At 37.9% G+C, this 17741-nt stretch overlaps 2 protein-coding genes across 3 annotated transcripts in view; both read left to right on the top strand.

Annotated features, from left to right (window-relative positions):
- septin7a (septin 7a) overlaps nucleotides 1-17741 on the top strand; it is a 318106-nt gene that overhangs the window by 45888 nt on the left and 254477 nt on the right. The gene's annotated exons all lie outside the window — the stretch shown is intronic.
- The window catches only part of ctdp1 (CTD (carboxy-terminal domain, RNA polymerase II, polypeptide A) phosphatase, subunit 1), a 125246-nt gene that overhangs the window by 25029 nt on the left and 82476 nt on the right, over nucleotides 1-17741 (top strand). For both annotated transcript variants that reach the window (XM_059556779.1, XM_059556778.1), the window contains exons 9-10: nucleotides 9037-9178; nucleotides 14959-15183. In XM_059556779.1, coding sequence (XP_059412762.1) covers nucleotides 9037-9178; nucleotides 14959-15183 — 367 coding nt within the window. The remainder of the gene's footprint in view (nucleotides 1-9036; nucleotides 9179-14958; nucleotides 15184-17741) is intronic.

Raw genomic sequence — 17741 nt, 5'->3', positions numbered from 1 at the left:
TGTGAGCACACACCCGGAGCAGTGGGCAGCCATTTATGCTGCGGCGCCCGGGGAGCAGTTGGGGGTTCGATGCCTTGCTCAAGGGCACCTAAGTCATGGTATTGAAGGTGGAGAGAGAACTGTACATGCACTCCCCCCACCCACAATTCCTGCCGGCCCGGGACTCAAACCCACAACCTTTCGATTGGGAGTCCGACTCTCTAACCATTAGGCCACGACTTCCCCTCCTTAGGCCCACGACTTTCCCTCCTTAGGCCCACGACTTTCCCTCCTTAGGCCCACGACTTTAGCCCTCCTGGAGCTCATAGTGATTACATTGCAGTGCCTGCAGTTCGTGACTTGACACTGATTGACCTACATTATATATCCAGAGGCTGAACAAACAGTCCAGAAAGATAACAGCTTTGGTTGCATGTGACACAAAATCCCTCCATTTGCACTCTTGCGGTGCGTCAACCAATCGCTGAAGATGAAGAAACGGCCATAAATATTACTTATGTGTAATTTTACAGTTCTTCTGTAAAATAAAGTGATTATCTTTTTTCTTTTTTTACAATCATATTTTAGCAATATTTAATATTGTGATATTTTTATTTATTATTATGACTTTTTTCAATTTTTTTTGCAGACCTTCAAATAGGAACTGCACTGTAATTTTACAATTTTACTGTAAAGAAAATCATATTTTTTTAAACAGTTCAGTTACATTTTCTATAGTTATTTATTTTTGTTAATATTTTGTGTAATAATAATAATAATAATAGTAAATATTCATAATAACATTCTAATATTATTATTTTCTAGTCATATATATAATCATAACTTTTTTGGCTAAATTGTGCAGCCCTTTATACTGGAACAGCATTTTTTTTTTATAGCAATCACAATTTTTATCAGAAAAAGCACAATTCCCCTAAATTTTCAGCTGTAACGTCCTGTATAATTAAGCTGATTTGGGGTCAAATCCACTGCACATTAATCAGACATATTTCTACTGATATAAGGACGTTTAATTGCTGTTATTATATAAAGGTTATTCAAAAATATTTTTCATCAAATTACCACAGTCTTCAAAAAAGTTTCTTGTCCAGTTTGTCTGCTGGTGTGTTCATTGCAATGCAATGCCAGTCATATCTGGTTTAAACTGTTATATTTAAATGGGACTAATCGATGCTCTGGTTGAGATTTATTATGATCTGTTTGTTAATGTGATGAGCAGATCTCATAAAGGTGTTGATTAGTAATTTTTTAAAACGTATATGACTCTGCTGATTGGTATATTATGTATCATCAGTAGAGGAGATGAACTTTGTCTCAACTCTCTGCTAATCCGAGAGGTCAACACGAATGATGGCCATCGTAAAATGATTAGCGCTTCAAACCATGTGGAAACACATCACACATTTGTTTTGTGTCACTTCAGGGCTGGTTTATTTCTCTCTAATTGCTCGTTATCTATAAGAGAGCGACATTGTCAGTTTTCACCTGTTTGTAGCAGCACAGGATTTGGATGACACTGTTTCCTGTACTGTCCAGGTGTGACACAGCACCTGTCAAAAAGGTCTCTGGTGCTCTGATGTCCTCTTTTGTGCAGCTCGACTGACTGTAGAGCAGTGCTGTATAAAGTACCTGAAAGTCACACTCAAGTAAAGTACAGATATCTCACCAGAAAATGACTTTGGTAGTAGGGCTGTGACGGTATGGGATTTTTTCTTACCACGGTGATGAAGCAAATAGACTCGCGATTTGGCGGTTAACCGCCCCCGCCCCCCCACAAACACACACAAAATCCCCCGGCGGTTGCGTCACACACTCAAGAATGCATGCAGCTTGTAATGGAAATGAATAATATGGAAATTAATAATTACAACGCAGTATTCTTTATTAACAAATAAACAAATAACAGTTACAGTTATACTAAATGGTAAATATTAATAATCAACTAGTGATTAGGCTAAAGTTAAACTTTCTTCTTAATAATTATAAAGCAGTATTCTATTATAAACTAATAAACAAATTAAAATTTATATTAAATTGTAGCTAAATATTAATAGTTAACTATATAGGCTAAACATGAACAACCTTTTTTAAAGTGCAAAATAACAAAACAAAAAGTGAACAAGCGTTTGTCTTTTGGGCCGTTTAAGTGAATCGTGCTGCTGCTTTTATTTTTCCGTCTTCATGTTGCGTGACAGGAAAACCAACATGTTAACCTTGTCAGGTTTCAGCGAGGATCTTAATGGGGTGACGATGTTGCCCGCCGCACTGAATACACGCTCCGATGGAGTGCTCGTAGCGCATATAGACATATATTTTCTTGCCACTTTTGACAGAAGAGGGAATCGAGCCTGATTATCCCGCCACCAGGCAAGCGGATCAGAGTGCAGATCGAGTGCTTCCTCCTGCAAATACCTTGTGACTTCAGTGTCTGCACGGATTCTTTTTGGAACCAGATTGGAGGATTGTGCTCTTCTCATTCCAAGCAGGTCCGCAAGATTCTTTTTTTTTTTTGGAGGAGGAGAAGATGGCGCACTTTCTCCTTCTCCCTCTCCAGCCGCAGCGGCACTCATTGCAGCTTCTCCATCCCCGATATCACGCCGTTCTTCGGGCACTGCCAGCATCTCCTCCAGGAGCGCATCTTTAACGTCATCGCGTGGGTTGATGTCCTTGTGTCTTGGGTCAATGAATGAGGCCTTTGCCAATAGTTGCTGTGTGGCAGTTGCACTATATTTGTCTCTCAAGACTCCAACCATTTTTTTTTTCATGTTGCGCGTCAACTCCGTATCGTCATCGGTTGGGAGCAAAAGATCCTCAGTTAATAACTGTAGGACTGGTTTAACAGAGGACGCTGTAACGGTCTTCTCGGAAGACAGCGCATCTGTAAAATCTGCAAGCTTCTTCAGCGCTGCATTAATGGATTCGAGGACTTCGATGTCCTGCCACGTCGGTATCAAATGTTGGCTGCGCCGGTCATCCATCAAAACCCGCCTAATGGCTGGGACTTGCTCAAGAACGCGCGCAACCATTTTCTGCTTAGTGCCCCACCTGGTAGGACAATCCTGTGAAAACATTTAAAACACAATTGTAATCCCCAATTAGGCTATGTTTTTTGTCCTGTGCAATAAAATATATATTTTTTATACACCGTGCCACTGTCTCCTTTTCCCGACAAGTGCAATGTTCACATCAATCTGTATTTTGTAGCCTATGCCCTATAGTCCTATATATGATGCTATTATCCTTATTTTCCATTTCTTTATTTTTTATTTAATGTGTAGGCTATTTTTGACATCTGTTTTATCGTACGGAGCCCCGCACATTACATGCAGGAAAAAAATAGGCTAAATCGTAGGCTACGTTTAGCATGTCGAAAGAACAAAGTAAATCGTCCCACGATTTTGCAAATCGAGGGAACGAAATAGTAAATTGTGCGCATTATTTATAAATCGATGGAACGAATTAGTAGCCTAAATCATGCTCACAATCAGAGCATTGATTGGCGTTTCCATAAGTTTTGCCCAGTTATTTACAGTAGGTTATTTTATATTTCCTTATTTCGTTTCGTATTCGCTTTGATAATGTATAATTATTACATCATAAACATATTAACAATAATATGAAATAACATTTATTTATATAACTTTTTTCGATATCGTTTCATATTCGCTTTGAAAAATTATAATTATTATAAACATTAACAATAATATGAAATAACATTTATTTATATAACTTTTTTCGATATCGTTTCATATTCGCTTTGAAAAATTAGAATTATTATAAACATTAACAATGATATGACATAACATTTATTTATATAACTTTTTTTTCGATATCGTTTTGTATTCGCTTTGAAAAATTATAATTATTACATCATAAACATATTAACAATAATATGAATTAACATTTATTTATAGATTACTTTTTTTATATATCTTTTGAGTTTAATATGAATTATACAGCAGGTTTTGTCACCGTTTGCAACCCTTTATTATGTAGAATAAATTGTTCAAAGTTTCAACATGTTGCGTTTGGACGAGTGCATTTATATCCACGGACTGTTACCTGAAAAACAACCTCTAAAGAAAGTAGAATCGAAGTTTAGCACAACTCACCAGAACTAAGCAGTGTTGGGTCAGGTTGTGCTCGACTTGCTCTCTCTGGAGCTTTTTCTTCTTCTGCCAGCTCTGGGAGAAAGCCGTCACCAAATTTCTGCAGACACCCATGGCTCGGGCAGTGCGGTCCTTTTCTGACTTCATCGAATTGGTGACGGCTAAATGTAGATTATGGCCAAAGCAACTCAGCCATGTCCAGCCAAGCTTTCGGACCGCAGCCACAATATTTGCTCCATTGTCCGTTGTAATACAGACCAGTTTCCTCTCGTCCAGGGACCACTCTTGGAAGGAGGACCTGAGGGCTTCCGCCAGGTTGTCACCTGTATGGCTTTCTGGCGTGAACACAGTCTCCAGGCACTTCGATTTTAGTTCCCAGTTTGCGCTGAGATAATGTATGGTCAGGCTCATGTATGGCATCATGTTTACGCTTGACCACATATCAGTTGTCACTGAGAAATAATCAACGTATTTTAAGTCCTGTATTATGCCGTCCTTCACTGACATATACTTTTCAGGGATCGCTGTTTGAGAAAAGTACTTTCGGTCAGCAAGTACATATTGCTTATCAAATGTAAGTAGCATGGCTTTGAATGCTGGCTTCTCAACGGTACGGAATGGCACCATTTCTTCAACCAGGTAACGAGTCACGCTATCAGAAAGCGCTCGCCACTGATTACTGCCTCTTTGGTACTTCGCACCTCTCGCAAAGGCCTCGGAGACTCCCAACTGTCGCTGCTGGCCTGAGGTTGTAGCTAAGGTTGATGTGCTGCTGGTGCTCCCAAGTCCGGCAAACGCCACAGGATGGTTAATTCTCAGATGTGATCTTAAATTAGTTGTATTTCCTCGCGAGACGGATACTTTTGTGCGACAAATACGGCATACTGCCTTGTCCAAATTCACCGGCTCTCCCTTGTCATCTGACTCAAAGCCAAAGTGTGCCCAAATAGGCGACACAGTATTGGGTTTAGACACTAAATTCGTGGCCATTTTTTTTATAATGTCAGCTAGCGCTGTCAACGGTTATTGCCTATACCATATGAAGTGATAGCTACCGGTAGTTAATTACCTACTTGCAATTAAAATCTAACTAACTCCAACTGTTTAAGTTACGCTATTGTCTTTTATGCCCGTGTTTGTGTGTATTTAATTTAACATTATCTGTAAACATTACAAGTACTGAAACATGGCTAGCAGTTAATTAAAAATCAGACACACACACAAAAAAATCCCCCATATGTTTAATGGACTGTCCCTCCCTTGCGCAGGATGCAGGCTTTTTCCCCAGAAGCCCTTGAACATAGGACTCGCGGAAAAAGTAAATTATTAGCAAAGATGAATGTATTTATAGTTCATATCACACACCATATGCAGTCCTGTAAGTTTCAGCAAAAAAAAAAAAAAAATCATGTGCGGTGATGACCTCACACATCTCATTAATAGGCATCTCATTAATGCGGTGATGCGGTTATCGTCACACCCCTATTTGGTAGAAGTTGGTCACCGTTTGGAATATTACTTGAGTAAAAGGCTTAAAGTATGTGATATTTATCCAGAAAACATTTCTGGAATCTGAAATAGCATGTATTTACACAGTTTATGCATCTCAGGGGACATGAATGCATTTAAACTGCAGATACAGGTACAGATACATAAGCGTTGAATACTGACATTTGAAAATCTTTTTTGAAATTTGACATTTGAAAGTCGAAATGTGAAATTAAAACCGACTGTAGGTGACAGCAAGTGAATATTAATGAGTGAGTCATTGAGATTCAAATGATTCATTAAAACGGCTAAATCATTCAGAAACAAAGCATTTGGCTGTTAATGAGTGAATCACTGAATCATTTATTCAACTGATTTGTTCAAACAGCTGATTCATTCAATAATAAACACCGTCCATTGCTCAGAGACGCAAAACAGTGCTGTGAACTATTGTCGTTAGCAAAACTGAGCAAAAACAAGCAATATTATGTCTAAAATGTAAGTCACTTATTACTTTACTGAACTTGTATAACATGATTATTTAATGTGTTCATGCATCTGCAGAAAAACGGTACCATTGATATAAATATAAAATGCATATAGAAGCATTTTTGCTGTCTACAATTCTGCAATATTAAGTTTAAATAGACTAATAAATTAATGTGTGTACTTAATTATTTTAGCATCATCCTTGTCTACGCCAGAATGACTTATGCAGATGGCGTGAGCTGCCGTTTCTCTTTAAATTCATTATGCAGAGCGGAAGCAGAAGAAAGTCTGCATCAAGTCTGACACAGTCTTGGAGCTTCGTATTCTTTATTTGTTCAAACTCAGATGAGTCTGTTGTTCCTCCGTGTTCAACTCAACACTCTCCGCCCCTGAAGAACCCCCCCCCCCCCCCCCCCACATACACACACACACTCTGAGACACACACTTGGACGATCAAGTGCAAACGTAATTACTGTCGAGCGCTGTCTAATTGGCCACCATTAAGCATTAAGCAAACATTTCCACACTCCAATGTCACCACATTGTGGTTTTAACTGTTATCATCCCCCTCGTTCATCCGTCAGCGCCCTCAGCTCTGCCAAACACCACGACCACAAGACACTTTTAATGTTGAACGGCTAATGAGGGGAAGAGTGGAAGGAAATCCACAAAGCCAGACGGGAGAGAAAAAAAAGCAGCTGCCAAACTTTCTCTCCTTGTACTTTATATATTTTTGACAGCTTTTCACAGATCTCAGCCTTTGCTGCCGGATTATTGGTCTGGTGGCTGGCTTGTCTAACTGCGTGGATGTCCTTCCCGCTTTCTGATCCCTCGCTTATACAGACACAACTACACACATGATCAGTTCAGACTACAGACTATGGAAGGCAGTAGGTTGGCTGTGAGCAGATTTATTTAATGTCCTATTTGAACCGACATGATTAGTGCTGTGTGAGAGGACAAGCGTTACTTTTGCTCATGGCAGGACACTTATTTTAAGTACACAGGGAGAGAAGTATATATGCATGTAGATATAGACCGAGGCAGAGTTGTGCAGCAGTGCACGTGCAAAATGTACTGATTGTATTTTTGGTTTGATGCATTAAGTTGCGGAGGGATTGCAAGCACAGAAATCAATGCAAATCTCCCTTAATTTAATAATACTTTCTGAAGCTATCCACTTCATCAAGATGTTTTTGCTACTGGGTTTTCATAATTTATATATAAATTTATAAAAATAAATTTCACCGCAACAGCTATTGTAGAAAGTTTTCATAGATCAACTCTTGGTTCTCTTGAGTGTCTTTTTATTTCAGATATTTTATTTTGTGAAATAATACATTAGCATTCAAAGGTTTGGGGACTTTTAAATATATTTGAAAAGTCCCACCAAGGCTGCTTTTATTCAATAAAAAGGGCCATAAATACAGTAATATTGTGAAATATTATTACAATTTAAAATTTAAAAAAAATGTAATGTATTCCTGTGATCAAAGCTGAATTTTCAGAATTATTACTCCAGTCTTCAGTGTCACATGATCCTTCAGAAATAATCATCAATATGCTGATTTACTGCTTAAGAAACATTTCTGATTATCATCGATGTTGAAAACAGTTCAGTCGAATTGACAACAAATTGCTGCTAATTTTAAAGTGAAAGTAAAATGCGCATTGTGCTTTTAAGCTATTTAAAAGTGAAGGAAAAGAGGTAAAATTTAAATGATCTACAAACAATCAACCGATTGACGTCAAATTTCCGTTAATTTGAAAGTGAACGTAAAAATTTGCACAGGTTTTACAAACTATTTAAAGAGATGATATAAAACTACCCCCCACCCCCGGTGATACCAGTATTACCTGTGTTATTACACGTTTATTTACTTGGTGGGAAAATTTCCTCACCATCACAACCCTAGTGGACTTTGAAATGCATTCAACTGAATGAGCATCCAGACTATCAGCACAATCAGGTCGAATGCATTTTCGACTACCTCTAGAAGTGGTCAAAACTGCACAAGCTCAAAACATTTTAGTTCCGGTTCACACCTGTATTTAGCATCATCCACTTGCGATCATATTGACTGAAACACATCTTAATATCAGGTGTAAACAGGGCCTGACATCCGTCATCAGTCCCAAACACTGACTGTGTAAACGTGACCATAGTGCCAATTAGGGCTGAAACGATTCCTCGAGTAACTCGATTACAAAAAATGACCGAGGCAAATTCCTCTGCCTCGAAGCCTCTTTTAATTTATTTTAAATCTCACGTCAGGTTCTTTCGTAATGATTTTTTTAATGTGACACAACGCGTTTACGTCACCCACAAAGCGGAAGGAGACACAAGCGCTGCGTCCGAAATCACAAACTGCAAGGAGTCAGCAGTGTTTTGATTTGAGGGCAAACGTAAAGAGAACGTCATGGCGTGTGTACATTGCAAGATACAGCTGGCATACCACAACTAGGGCCATATGATTTCCGCGATGCAGAATCCAGTCATAAAAACGGATTTTTAAAGTTTAACACGGAATGGCACGGAATTTGCCAAATTTTGAATTAATTAATCAAAAATAGGTCATTGCACTTACATCAAATCACGATATGGACTAATATCTGTAAATATTAAGCCAGAACCGTCTATTTAAATATAAATCCTGCATGTTCTGCGTGTCTCTGTTAATGAATGGAGCAGAAGCGGGACTTCCTTTATTAACACACACTGAAGCGCGTGTGACGCTCTGGTGATTTCAGCATCTGCTGTCTCACTAAATAAGGACGTGAACACATGAACAACATCTCCAGAACTGCTCTGACAGTCACTTCATGAGCATTTGACCGTTTGATTTGAGTAAAACTAGCGTCACATCACAAACACAGACCTGTAAAGGTACGTCAACCTGTCAAAATAAGTTGTTTTAGTGGTTTTTCATGTATGCGTGTCTCCATCAGGTACCGAGAAAGTTCGTCAAGCTCAGGGCTGTAAACATCTCCATGTGGTGAATCCTGATTGGTTGTGGACCTGTTTGGAGCGCTGGGAGCGAGTCGAGGAGCACCTCTTTCCTCTCAAAGAGGACTATAACAAATCACACAGGTATTTATCTCTAACAGTCTCTTCTATAAAGGTAAATCAGTAGCAAAACTCGAGAGGTTGAAGATCTGAATGTGAGAACTTGTCATATTAATATTTGTATTTGTAAGTTAAAATTTACACTCACAGCTCTGATGTGAAAAGTTGAATCTTTCAATTTGCACACACAGACAATGATCGAAACACCCGTGTTTTGAATTGGAAGTTGTAGATTAATAGTCACAAATGTGTAGAATGACATTCACACAAAGAAAATGACATACACACGTTTACGACATATTTACTTTTGCACTTTACTTCAGTTTCGCTGCACAACGTCAAGTCGGCACTTACAACCTCTCAGATCTGGAAGTACAAGTTCAAATCCTAGCGCTCTGACTTTTGCTACTCTTTTTGCGGTATTCTGTTGCAAAACTCACTTGTGCACTTTTTTTTATTTTATATGTATATCCCACTGCATATCACTGTACCAGAGTTGCAATATAATGCTGTTTTTATTATTTTTATGTTTTATGAAAATAATTTTAACATCTTCATTGGGTTAAATTCCTAATTTGCTTGTCAGTAATGAATCTTTTTAAATGCAACATTATTATTATTAATTTTTAAAAAAATAAAAATCGAGTGTTTAATGATGTCTAAATGTACATTAAACAGCAAAACCTAAAAATAAGCACTTATGACCAGAAATACTGTTTTGAGCAACTAGTAGAGCTAAATACATGTATTTATTAAACATCAACAAGGCCATCAGTGTTTAAGCAATGGAATTGCATATGAATATTATCTTTCTGGCCACCAAATGCCTCTAATTTAAAGCGTGCCTCTTTGCACTGGAATTTAAACCTAAATACTACAGTTATTGTAGTATAAATAATAACCATATTAGAAAATGTTATATTTCAAATGGTCATTCATGGATCATAATTATTGCGCATATTATTTAGTACCATGATCTCTTCAAATTAACTAAACAGGACTGAGTTAACATGTAGTACAGTTATTTTATTGGTTAAAAGTTACACTTAATTGTTTAGTCACATTTAACTGCCAAGGAGGAGTATGAGAACATAATGCTGTTCCATTTTCCAGTATAAAATGCTATTGTAAGGCATAGTCATTAGTCAACGTAGTTATCCATGTATAATCAATGCACTTTATGTGTTACAAATTACTAGAAATCGCTGCAAATATAATGAAACTACTGTCTGTCCCATTTAATACATTTCAAGCATATTGATAAAACGTTTAGTTTAGTACTATTGATAGCTCCATGAACCACGTGACCGCGTGGCGGTGAGATCAAAGCATGCTCTGGTACAGCGAGTTTACTCTGCAATATGCAGTGGGATATACATATAAAATATGTTGCATTATTTGTCTACTAGATAATACCTGAATGGCAAAATGAATGCAGTGTCTTAAAACCCTGTCAAAGCTAAGGATATTCAGTGAAAACAGTTGGCGTTATTCATTGGTCGGGCATCGACCAATAAAATGTCTTCATTCTCACCAAAGCCCCGCCCCCAGCTCTGCTCTCTCACATCTGCATATACAAGTGCACAAGTGAGTTTTGCAACAGAATACCGCAAAAAGAGTAGCAAAAGTCAGAGCGCTAGGATTTGAACTTGTACTTCCAGATCTGAGAGGTTGTAAGTGCCGACTTGACGTTGTGCAGCGTTACTGAAGTAAAGTGCAAAAGTAAATATGTCGTAAACATGTGTGTATGTCATTTTCTTTGTGTGAATGTCATTCTACACATTTGTGACTATTAATCTACAACTTCCAATTCAAAACACGGGTGTTTTGATCATTGTCTGTGTGTGCAAATTGAAAGATTCAGCTTTTCACATCAGAGCTGTGAGTGTAAATTTTAACTTACAAATACAAATATTAATATGACAAGTTCTCACATTCAGATCTTCAACCTCTCGAGTTTAGCAACTGATTTACCTCCATACTCTTCTCTTCTCTTCTCTTCTGTCTGTCTGTCCTGCTTTTCTTTATCCTTTAAGTTCACTTGAGCCTTTCAGCATAAAGATTGTAAAAACAGCTTTCTGTTTTGTTGGTATTTTCTGTCTTGTCATTTTGCTTTTCACTCGCTGAATTGCAACACTCATGAATAGAATGACAGAACCTTGGCAAGAAATCTTTCAGCTTGTTCTGACTCCTGCAATATAAAAGAATTGTTAGATTAAAGAGTTACACAAAATGACTCTGATTTTGTTCCAAATGCACATGACTTTCCTCTGTGGAACACAAAAGCAGATGCCTAGCAGATTGTTAAAGGAAAGTGAACTGTCTCCAGGACTGTCATGCAAAATGTTTAGTCTTTACGCAGTTATCATTTGGCTTCAGAAGGCTTTATAGCACATAACTGCACTATAACCTTTGTTACCTTTAAGGCCCATTCACACCAAGGATGATAACTATAATGCTAAAGATACAGTTTTAAAAATCATTATAAATATAAAGAATAGCACACACTAGGGGATTAAAATGTCTCCATGATCTGCTTTTGAAGAAATATCATTTGTGCATTCGACTCGGGAGTGTGATGTCCGCGACGACGCAAATCCGGTAAATCTGCAAACAGCAGCGTACTTGATAACCCCTGAAAGTTCCGGAATTTGAAAAAGTACTACTTCGCCAGCAGGGACTTTCTGAGGGGCATTTTTTTACCCTGAACTTTATTTAGTTCCTGGTTCCTGCGGTGGAAACACACCGAGTACCAGGCCAAAGTCCCTAGTTCCTGGGTAAAGTTCCTGCGGTGGAAACGGGGCAATAGCTACATGCATTCACATCAAATGTTAACTCTGCAGTAGAGATGCACTCACGGACTCTGCACTTTTTCACAATCACAGAAGTACATTACTTGCATGTGCTTTAATGCCTCGTAGGGATGGGGAAAAACACAAAAATAGTATCGCAATATTTTCCACGGCAATACTGTATAGATACACGGATGCCAAGTGTCGATCTTTTAGTATACTATTTGGTAGAATAAAAAAAAAAAATGTTTTTAGTTTTTTTCTGGTACAGTCAGCTAGGTCAAATTCAACCTGCAGTAAGTTAGTAAAATAAAGATGACTGCATCGCGGAAAGTTATCTGGAAAGCCCCTTCTGCGTTTAAATCGGATGTATGGACTTCGGATTTGTTAACAAGGAGATGTAAGTAAGGATGCACTGAATTTTCAGCATCCGAAAATAATCAGGGAAAAACGGCCGAAAATGCGAGCAAAAAAATAGGCTACATATAATAATAATAATAATAATAATTATATGCTGTGCCCCGCCCAACAGTGTGAATGTGTGTTCTGCTCGTGTACTCGTGAAATGAGTTTGGCTGTACTGCTCAGACAACTTGCAAAATAGTAAAACCAACATGTCAAAAAATTGTGATATCATGCATAGTGATATTTCTGAAAAAATTAATTGATATATTTTTGCCATATCGCCCACCCCTAGCACATACCATAGATAACAATTATAACACTAAGGAATGATATCACTGGAATCACTGTAGAACACCAATCAGAATCCATTGAGCATTTAAAGTGGAAGATGACAAACTACTTGTTATAAACAGAACAGTATCATTGTTGGTGTGGACTTTATTATTGTTATTGTTTTAGATATGTGAATCAATCTTTACATGCCTTTTATGCGCTTTTTATGTTCTTTATTTCTGCTGTTCCATAAGCGCCACCTGCTGTCAGAGAGTGAATTTGCATTTTCATTCAGCCTGTCTGCAGTTTTTGTTTCGATCAGATTAGAGCTGAAACAACGATTCGATTTAATCGATAAAAATCGATTATTAAAATAGTTGTCAACTAATTTAGTCATCAATTCGTTGCTAAATAACTTTTATTTGCCGTAAGCGGCTCATCTCGTGCATATTTCAAATCTGCAGTGACCAAAGTATGGCAGTAATGAGCCACCGGAGGTTTTACTCAGCCAGTACAGCAGGAGAAGTAGCAAATAGCCAATAGCTGGCCTCGTTTTATGTCACGTGCTTCCCGAACAGCGTCTCTGCAGTATTCAGCGTGATGTGGGAGACTGGGAGTACTTTACTTTGAGCCTTCAAAAAAGAAGAGTAACCTGTAAACTCTGCACTACTGAACTGTTTAAGGGGACGTTCACATATCGCGTCTTTTGCGCGCTCAAGTTCGTTATTTCCAACACCGCACTGCATCGAAGTAAAACATTTCAACTTTTCAGAATGCCGCAAGCGCACCGCGGGTCATGTGACAAGAACTAACCAATCAGCTTCATCCTTTCCCGTAACAACGTTAAAAGCTCAGTCAAGATGAAAAGAACAGCTGATCATAGTTGTATATGGATTTCCATTTTTAAATAATTTTGAAATAATTTTTGAAATAAGCACGTTATGGTTGCTTAGCAAAGGCAGACGCCTCAGGGGCGCTTCTGTGCGAGCGCTTTGGAAAGGAGGAGAAAGCGGTGCACCTAGCGTTTTCCACGTGTTTTTAGGCGCGATTTGTGAACGGCCCCTAAGACTTATTTGTGCAGATTCTCCAGTACAATGTTGTTTGCAAATGTTTAGTCGTAAAAGCTGATAACATTGCTTTTTAACAGTTAACATTTTAAGCTTTACAAACATGTTCTGTGATCAGTTTGTCGTTTACCAGTTCAAAATTCAGTCGTGCAGCCTAATTCTGACTGAATGAGAGAGGTAAATGTTTAAAGATATTTGAAATGCACTTTTTTTCTAAGTATTCACTGCTCTTTTTCACACAGCAGGTTTTTTGTGTGTCCAATTTTTTTTTTGGACAACCTTCTGATGGATTTTACTTTAAATTGTGAGTTCCATTCAGGTTTCATGCCATTGGCACTTTTTTCGAAGGATTGTTTACAATTTCACAGCAAAAGCTATAAAGCTGTTTCCCAGTAAATAATAAAATACAATGCACTGCAATTTTATTCTGTTTTATCCTTATTCTTGGTGAAAATATGTTCTGAAAGATTCCTTAATAAGCTTTGTTCGGGATGTTAAACTACTTAAGGAGCTCTAAGGACTGCCATGGTGAAAACATTATGGGTCAGTGTTCTGATTGCAGAAGAGTTCGACAAAGGATTACTAACACAATAAAACAACTCCAGGTATATTTATGATGAGGATATGACAGTGCAAAATGGTTAAAATCTCTTAAAAATCTATGCTGAAGGATAAAGACCATTTATTAATAATTTACTTGGGGGTAAAAATGGAAAAAACTAAAATATAAGTACCTAAACCGATTAATCGTAAAAATAATCGACAGATTAATCGATTATCAAAATAATCGTTAGTTTCAGCCCTAGATCAGATGTTTTATATAGTATAGTTTGTTTATATGAAGAGGTTTAATTTTATTAGTAGTATTTATTTATTTGATTTGGGATTTGTTTTAAAATTAGAATTTAGTTTTGTTATTTGACACATTTCAGCATTTTGTCTGAGAAATAATAAAAGAAAACTTTTTCATTTAGATTTTTTCTTGAATCTCATTTTGTTAAAAACATTGTGGGAAAATCGTATTGTGAAATCCATATCGAATCATGAGTAGAGTGAATAGTTACATCCCTACTAAAAAAAAACAAAACAAAAAAAAGTCGTTTTATTGTTACCATGCAGTACTTCTCTCGTCCCCACCTCCAACTGTTGGGGGTCATATTGGACCCGAAAAAGTAAATGTAAAAATGATCACACACTGTTTTTTTCTTTAAGCTTAGGAGGATTTATTTTTAAGATAAGAGGTTAAATATAATGTCTTTTACTGTAGGAGCAATAGTCCCGCCATGTTTCCAGACATCCCCGGGTCTGTCCCGAAGCCTTTGTTCCAGGCCCCTCCTGTCCAGCAGAAGCCCATGCCAGCGCCGGAAATGAGGACGTATGACCCCGTCACTGGCAAACTGATCCGCCGGGGTTCTCTTGCCTCCCGTCCACCCTCTTATCTGCACTCACAAGAATCGTCCATGTCAGCCAAAGGAGATCTCTCCAGCCTCAGGTACTTCATATGTTTTGTGCATTTATGTTTATGTTTGGCGCAGTTCATAATGATATTCATCAAATCCAGTCACCTAATATTTGATACAGTAATGAACTTGGTTGTATCAGAATCATGAATATGGCTTATGGGTCTTTTTTGCAGATTCTGCACAATGCATATAATTTTTATTTCTTAAGAGCAAGGGAATGTAATGTTTGATTATATTTTACAGGCATTTATATGAAATCCCAGTGCAAAATTTGCAGTCTGTAGCCCATATGCTGTGCTTGTCTTTTCTTTCCCGGCTCGTATTGGATTTCTCATGCAGTCTATTTCACATTAATCTCTAAGCTCAAAAAAAAAAATCTGCGAGAAATAAAGCATTGCACCTTGGCAGCTCTGAGATTGTGAAACAGAAATTATTAGCAAATTTCATCAGCACCTTTGGCCATTGCTGTGACAAGGGAATAATAAAAACAAGCCTGTAAATGCTGATCGAAAGTGAGGAAGAAAAAACATGCCTACTGTGTCGGCATCTGATGAGGAGAGAAATAATTTAGAAAAGAAAAAGTTCACCTGAGGAGCAGTCATTATTTACTCATATGTTGTTCCTCTATGACTAACTCTCTGCAGTGGAGTACAGAAGGAAAACATTTAAAGAATATCCTGCCCAGTTTTTTCGGTATAATAAAACTTCAAAAGATATATGACTTCACAAGGCTTGGAATATAACACGAATTATATAGACCATTAATGATATGTTAATGATGCTTTTTTTTAATGCTGTCAATTAATTTGAATGTTATTTTCTCTGTATAGTCTATTGATATCTGTAATTTCCTACGTACTAAAATTAGAACTCCCGTTGTTTTTGTGTCAGCACATGAGTGCGCTACCAACTTGAATTGTTTATTTTGAAAACGATGGACATCTACAGATTTTAAATGCGACTCATGAATTAATGTTATGGATACAGATTTACGGTGTAAAAATTCCTAGCATCTTGTGCGCTTAATAGGAGAGTTCAGCCCACGTACATTCCAACTAATAATATAGAGCCCCGCCATTCAGACCGAGAGAATAACGTACATTATACAGAATGGGATTTTGAAAGCGCATCTCCATGCGACCAAAATTATGATATCTAACATCTTAAGTGAACGAACAATTGTGCTGACAGTTATAACTATGTACACCAGCCGCCAGGTCATATATAGCGACCCTGAGGCTTGAAGAAGAAAAAGAAAATCACGAGCCGTGACTCTTTTTAGACGACGATGCAATTAACTTAATTTCCTCATTCCCCGATTTCTTCACTTGACATCCCGTGCGTTACAGATACATTTACATAAACACCAGTAACCAGACCTAATTCTCGTAGCATCTAGAACCATAATGTCTTTCAGTGGAACGTACCATAACTTCCAGCCTAGGCAGTCATCTCCTGCCCATCATCTTCCCAGAGATTGCGTTGATGTCCCGTCATCGAAGCTGTTGCTGAAGGTTTCTTTAATAGAGTTCCCGGAACCTCCTTGGAGTCAAGGAATTTCTCTGCTTCCTGTGGTGTTTTGAAGATCAGAGGTTGGCCCTGATGTGTCAATTTGAGTTCAGCTGGGTGAACGAGGAATGGCCTGAGACAAAGGGCAATCATCTTCTTTCGAACTTGGTTGAATTCCATCCGCTTTCTCGCCGTCGCCGATTCGTTCCTTGTGTTTCACAGGGTAAGCCTCCCTCGCACCTTTCAGAATTGCCTGCCGATCACCGTAATCCAAAAGTTTGAAGATCAAAGTGCGAGAGCGCGAGGCTTCAGTTTCCCTCCGGTTGTAAAGGCGATGTGCTCTCTCAATTTTAATCTCACGATTCTTCAACGTTGCTTGCGAGACTGCTGACAGATTCATTCGCCTGCTTGACTTGGCATTTCAAATCTGTTAGTTGTGGTATCACCAAATTATCTACAGCTCCTTTGACCGCCGCCTGAACTGCCTTATCGAAGTGCTGTTGTTGTTCCGTCAAGGCCTGTTTAACAGCCCTTAAAATGGCATCGCCTTTTCTTAATCGGGGAATTTGTACATTCCCTTTTTGTTGCAGATTTGCTAGACGACATTAGTAATCAGATGAGTACGATTCTTAGCACGGAATTCTTCAATATATTAACTTTATGGGGATTTGAGGACGAGCCTAAAAACTTACAGCCACATCGCTGGTCGAGGTCACGTGACTCCACTGTTACAACATTTTAAATCTCATTGAGTCAAAGTTTTCCAATTTTTTCATACAGACATATCAGTTTTTAAAATTTTGCTACATTATGATTACAGTTAAACAGTTAAACCTAATAACCATTCACAGTTTGTACATGTTAATTCGCTGGCATTTTTCAAATTGTTTTTTCTCCCTTAAAACAAATTTGTCCATTCTGATGCGCAATTTTACCTTAACTAATGGCTATTGATGACTATTTGAATTGAATTCTGCCAAAGTGCGCGCTTGTATGTGTTCGTTAAATGCGTAACGTTATGTGAGTAGGTCTGCTCATGTCTGAAAATAATATATGAAGAAAAAAAATTCACATAAAA

Source organism: Carassius carassius, chromosome 8 (assembly GCF_963082965.1).
Source record: "Carassius carassius chromosome 8, fCarCar2.1, whole genome shotgun sequence".
In the NCBI taxonomy this organism is placed as follows: Eukaryota; Metazoa; Chordata; class Actinopteri; order Cypriniformes; family Cyprinidae; genus Carassius; species Carassius carassius.
The sequence above is the reverse complement of the archived record's forward strand: the minus strand, read 5'-3'. Positions and strand labels throughout refer to the sequence as shown.